Here is a 6833-nt window from a genome sequence, read left to right as displayed (position 1 = left end):
TATTCTTTTCTTTAACCTCTTACATAGCAATGTGTAGACCCTCTATTGCGATTATAAAATGGAAGGGGAAGAGGGGTCATCCTGTCTAACCTCCCTCTTCATTGAGAATTCAGATGTTAGAGATCCATTTATGAGAATTGAAATCCTAGCCGAGGAGAGACAACCAGAAATCCATGATCGTCATTTAGACCTAAACTCCATTTGTGCTAGAATGGAGTCAAGATATTCCTAGCTAAGACTGTGAAAAGCCTTCTCAAAGTTGACGTTGAAGGTAAACACCTTCTTTTTATTCATTTTTATCAACGCTAATACTTCATTTAGAACGAAAGACTCATCTAATATATTACGGTCTTTGATAAATGTAGTTTGAAGGGGACTTACAAGAGTATTTATCATCTTTTTAAGTCTTTTCGCTAGCACTTTAGCAATGGTCTTATAAAGGCATCCAATCAAGCTAATCGGCTTGAAGTCATTTAAAGGTGTTTGGGTTTTGAATCTTGGGAACAAGGGTTGTGCTTGAAGTCATTTAGGGTGTTTGGGTCTTGAATCTTGGGAACAAGGGTTGTGAAGGAAGAGTTACAACCTCTATCAATAATGTAGGTGTCTTCAAAATGTTTGATAGCAAAATAGATGTCAGAAGCGATTTTGTCCCAATGTTGTTTTAAAAGGGCGAATGAGAACCCGTCAGGACTAGGGGCATGATCTGAACCACAACTCCATATAGCGGCTTTAATTTTAAACAGAGTGAACAGTTCTTCTTGATATGCACCAAGTTGGAAAGACACTTTTTTAAATTTTGAACTAAGGAACCGTGGTTTGGATTGGATGGGCTCAACAAATCTATTAGCGAAGCATTTTAACATCAGCTTGTTTGATAGATTTAGGATCCGAGACCCAAAAACCACTAATTTTAAGACCATTTATTCTTTGAGATCGGAGTTGTTTATTTATCAACACGTGAAAATATCATGTGTTCTCGTCTCCCTCTAGCGCCCATCTTGATCTTGATTTTTGCCTCAGCAATACGGTTTGATTCAATTTCAAGAATCATTTTTATTGTTGATAAAAGAAAATGATAATATAGTGAGATGAAAAAAAAATCAAGAAGAAAAGAAAGAAAAAAATGAAAGGACATATGTAGGAGGTCGGTGGACCGTGTAGGGCCCAACTTAATTGTGGCTAAAATAAAAGTCATCAAACTCTCCTCCCTCCGCCCTCTTCCCTCTTTTCCTTTCTTTCACGACTGCGATTTTGTTGCCGCCTTCCTTTATTGCCTTTGGATTTTCTTTTGCCCACCTTTTTTTTTGGATTCACTCAACTCATTTCTTCAATATTTTATTTTAACCTTACGCATAATCTTTAGATATCCTCAACACTTATGATTATGTTCCAAATCTCAAATAGATTTATCAAATATTTTATAAAATGACGACAACTATCACATGTGCCAAATTTGATGTGAAATAACTAATTAGATTTTCGTTATCTCTATAAAGATTTGATAATTTTATGAGGATACAAGCCAAAGCCACACCACGTATTAATATCGTTTGCATCAACCAATTATAGATTCAGTTTATATGTTCTTTGAGTTTAACATCAAAATTAAAACTTTAATATATATTCAACACATATGCAATTATGAAAAAAATAAAATAAAAGACACTATTTGGAGAATCGAACCGGGTGGTCCATGAATATTGACGGTTATAAAAGTCCGACAAAATTCAAATCTCTATGCGAATTTATCTTGGCATTAATGAAAAGCACCACTAAAACATCCAAAACATTTTCTATACCCTACAACCACCAACCTTTATTTATCTATTTACTTATTTTTTTTATTTATTATTCATCTATTTGAAATTCTAAATAAAAAAATTCTAACCTTAAAACTTAAAACCAAATGACGGAGCAGTATAATCGTTTTTTCTTGTATTTCCTGGCATTAATAAGCACACCATCTTAATGAAAACTAAAACAAAATTTTTTTTTGATTGTTTCAAACGAATTTTACATAAAATTAATGTATAAATTATTTTATTTCCAAAAAGTCCAAAGATAGAAGCCATTGACGTTAAGTCATTTGGACCCACCACGTCACCACATTAATATAATAATATCCAGGTTGTAAATTTTGTTGTACATGTTAAATTAAATATTAATTTTTGAATGGTAGTAAATAAATAATATTATGTTATTCAGGTACAAAATAAATAATCAGTGTAGTGTAGTGTAAGGTTTTGTGAATGGGTGGGCTACATAAGGTGACAACAACTCGTCATCGGGACTTTTGGAGGGAGCATTGACAATTACATATTCCAATTTTAACCGTACCACTACCCAAACTTTCAAAAGAGATTGATGATGATGTTTCACACTACAAATTTATATGCATGTAGTACAAATCAATTTACATTTTCAAAAAAGTTGTCACTTGAAGTCTTCATCAAAATTTAATGCTACGCATTTTGTATATAATATAAACTCTTTTTCTCGCTACAAATTATGTAACATGTGACGATAAGACAAGTGCTCACCTTCTTTCCTCCCAAAAAAATGGCATCTATTTAGTTTAAACTGATCTAGTATATATATATATATATATATATATATATATATATATATATATATATATATATATATATATATATATATATATATATATATATATATATATATATTCAATTGAGAAAATAAAAAAGGTTGAGAATGGGGGAATCATTCTCAGCCAATCATTTATCTAACATGTTCAAATTAAAAAAAATGCGCTTGTCCATTTTCATTAAGGGTATCTTTGTAAATTAGCAACTTTTTTACATAGAACTTACCTGTTCGTTGTTATCAGTTTCTAATTTGATGATATCTTTAGCTCGTTTGAATCGGATATGAGGAATTCATTATTAAGATTATTTTCTTTATATAACTCGTTAGCAATTATACGTATTCATTCCATTAATCGTGAAGTTTCGCATCTGTGTTTCAGTTTTCTACTTCGTATTCAGTTTCCGATTTGATCAGGTATGTATATCGTTTGAATCGGATAGATCGGAGTTCATTATCAAGATTATTGCTTTTTATAATTTGTTTGGAATTACGCTTATTATCTTCGTTTTGGAGTTGTTTCATCGGAGTTCATTATCAAGATTATCAAGTTTCGAATATGTATTGGAGTTATTTCATCGGATTTTTGTTAAGTAGTTTGAGATATTTATTTCAAATCGGAGCTGATTTAATTTTTAATCGGATATATCGTTGTAGTTTTTACGCTCTGTACTGAGAGAGATTGCTTAATTACATCATCTGATCATATATGATTTAAGTTTCTTTCAGATATTTTGTACGTTGAGGTGAGATATATTCGAAATTAACCAGGTTTTCATCTTTACGACTTTTTTTGTGAGATATATTCGATATATTCGATATTAAGATTGTTTTTGTTTATTTATATAGATCATTTGGTGTATTATGTCGAATTCTAGTGTTATTGATGGTGATTTGTATTCTTCTACGAGTGAGAGTGAAGAAGAAGATGTTGAGAACTCATTTTTTGAAGGTATCAGTTATTGAATTATTTTGTTGTTTTTAATTTTGTTGATTATCATTTATTTACATATGAATATGTTAATATGAATAAATTGTTGTCTTATTCATATATGAATAAACGTGTGATAATTGTAATTTCGAATTTATTATTTTTTTCGTTTTATTCATATATGAATAAGTTATGTTTTATTTTATATATTTTGAATCCTCATGAATTTTATGTATTCATATATGAATGTTTTTTGTTTTATTTATATGAGTTTCATGTATTCATATATATTATTGTTTTATTCATGCATTATTATTTTAGGTGGTGAATCTTCAAGTTGAGTACATGATGCGCAATATTGTGATGATATAATTGGAGAACATGTCTATAAGCCAGATGTACATGTTCAACTTATTCCATTTAAGGGTTTAATCTTCAAATCATTAAAGTTGGCTATCAAAATGTATTCTGAGTATGCTGAAATTGGTGGTTTTGATGTTAGACTGAGCACACAGTCAAGGTTTGATAACAAGATTATAAAGAAGAAACATGTTATATGTAATCGTGGTGGTAAACAGAAAAAGAAATCTTGTGACACATTAGGTACAAGTGGTGTTAGGAGGAAACGAAATTCAAATTCAAGAGCTATTGGTTGTCAAGCAAAGATTATATTTGAATCTGTGTATGGAACTCCAGATTATAAAGTTTTTCAGTTTGATGAACTTCACAACCATCCACTTGAGAAGAGAAGCGATTTAAAAAAAGCGAGACAAATGTCATATTCAGAAAAAGAGTTTATTGTGCGTGCTTCCACATCAAAAATAGGTCCAAATATGGCTCATAAGTTGAGGGCAAGTTTGAGAGGTGGGTATGAGTTTGTAAAGCCCAAAGTAGTTGACTATAAAAATTTAAGGAGAGATATCAACATGGTTATTGGTTATAAAGATGCCCAAATGATAGTAAACACAATGAATGACCGTCGAGCTCACTATCCAAATTACTCATTTGAGTTTAATTGTCAAGATGATGTTTTGGGCTGATGAAATGGAGAAGGCATATTATGCTGAATTTGGTGATGTTATCTCGTTTGATGCGACTTTCCGAACAAACAAGTAAGTTATTTTATCTACTTTTGTTTATAGCTTATTTATATATGAATATTTTTATATTCACTTATTAATACATCAAAAATTGACTTTAATGAACATTTTTTTTGTGTGTTAGGTCTCGAATGGTTTTTGTTCCGTTTACTGCTATTGATCATCCTAAAAAATCGGTTACTGTTGGATCTGGTTTGCTAAGCAATGAAAGCATTGAGTCTTACTCTTGGTTGCTTAAAGCATTTCTTAAAACTCATGGGAAAGAACCAACACTTGTTTTAACCGATCAAGATGCTGCAATAAAACAAGCTGTTGAGAATGTGTTTCGTAATTCAAAGCACCGATTATGTATGTGGCATATAATGAAAAAGTTGAAAAAAAGGTATTATTTTAATATATTTCAAATATATTACTTATTAGTATATTCATTTATGAATATTGATTGTTATTTTACTTATTATTATTTATTCATTTATGAATATTTTTGTTTTAATACAGATATCAGATGATTTATTTACGAAAACAGACTTTAGAAAAAGGTTTTCGAAGCTTGTTTGGGACATTAATATGAAACCTGATGTTTTTGAGGTGAAGTGGGGTTTGCTTATGAAGGAATTCAATCTTGAAGACACAAGATGGTTTAAAGACATGTTTACAATACGTGATTCATGGATACCTGGATATTTTAGTGATATTCCAATGTGTGGTTTGATGAAGACTACATCGAGGTCAGAGAGTATGAATTCATTCTTTAATACATACTCAGAAAGTGGGAACTTACTTTTGAATTTCATGATGAATTACGACACTGCCATTCAAAAGCAAATGAATACTCAACGAGAGCTTGATAAGGCATCATATAAAATGCAAACACCTCGAGAAATAGAACTGCAAGCATCAAAGGTTTATACAAGTACATTATTTTTTGAGGTGCAAAAAGAAATATATAAAGCATGTTTTTTCTGTACATACTCATATGTTGGTATTGAAGATGGTTGGGAAGTTTACATTGTGCAGCACAACAACAGTAAAAGTGATTTTAAAAATGAATTTAAGGTAATTTTACTAGTTTTTTATGAAAACTGTAATAATATTCATATATGAATATGGGAATATTCATATATGAATATCAATATTCATATATGAATATATGAATATTATATGAATATATGAATATATGAGTGTTGATATGAGTATTCTTATATGAATGTAAATGTGTAAATTTTGTTTTTGTATCAGGTTGAAATAAAAGCTGAAGAGAAAGAAATAAATTGCAGTTATGAACATTTTAAGCGTATGGGTGTTTTATGCAGACATGCTTTTACAATAATGATGAGATGTGGTGTTAAAGAAATTCCTGAAAGGTACATTTTGAGGAGATGGAGAAAGGATGTGATATCAAGAAATTATCGTTTTAGTTCTGTTCAATCCGATTCAGGTGATTGTGAGAATGTAAAGCTAGTTAATGATTCATATTATAGTTTTGAATCATGTTTGGATATTGTAAGAGATGACAAAAAGAGATTGGCTTTGTTTGCTGAGAAACAACAAATGTTGTTGAAGGAATTTGAGAGTGATTATATTTCTCCTAGATTGAAAAGCAAGACAGATGGTGAAGTCGTATGCAAGCTTTTGGGTGTTACTATTCATATTCCAGAAGAGATTAATATTCATGTTCCTGAAGTTCAAAGCAATAAAGGTTCTGGAATCAAGAAAAGAATTCCAAGTGCGGGTGAAGTAGCATATGAAAATTCTAAAAAAGAACATAGAATGTGTTCAGGATGTGGAAAACGAGTTTCACACAATTTACGTACTTGTCCAGAAAGAGTTGGAGCTGCTAAATCAGCATAAGACAGTTAGGGATTTTTTAGTTTTTATTTTTTTTTATTTTTTTTTTGGTTTTATTCATTTATGAATATATGTAGATAAAAACAATAAACAATAATATTCATGTATGAATAATACACATTTATATTGATATGGTAAATTGATATGTTGATATTTGTTTTTTAAATTACTATAAAATAAGTTATATTGATATTGTAAATTATTCATAAATGAATACAAATATGTGAAATTTGTTATACTAATAAATAAATAATATTCATATATGAACTTTTTTATGTTAATAGCTGAACTTTGTTATATTAACATATTACTTTGAACTTATTCATAAATGAATATATCATATTCGTATT

At 29.8% G+C, this 6833-nt stretch overlaps 1 protein-coding gene across 1 annotated transcript; it reads left to right on the top strand.

Moving 5' to 3' along the window:
- Positions 1-4579: 4579 nt before the first annotated feature.
- LOC145158643 (protein FAR-RED ELONGATED HYPOCOTYL 3-like) lies at positions 4580-6486 on the top strand. The gene is made up of 5 exons (XM_079077506.1): positions 4580-4647; positions 4760-4955; positions 5134-5548; positions 5627-5691; positions 5875-6486. Exons 1-5 carry the CDS (start codon positions 4580-4582, stop codon positions 6484-6486), a joined length of 1356 nt encoding a protein of 451 aa, XP_078933632.1.
- Positions 6487-6833: the final 347 nt, after the last annotated feature.

This window comes from Lactuca virosa, chromosome 2 (assembly GCF_052849685.1).
Source record: "Lactuca virosa cultivar CGN04683 chromosome 2, Lactuca_virosa_CGN04683_v6, whole genome shotgun sequence".
Taxonomy (NCBI): domain Eukaryota; kingdom Viridiplantae; phylum Streptophyta; class Magnoliopsida; order Asterales; family Asteraceae; genus Lactuca; species Lactuca virosa.
This window is presented reverse-complemented; position numbering and strand designations above follow the sequence as displayed.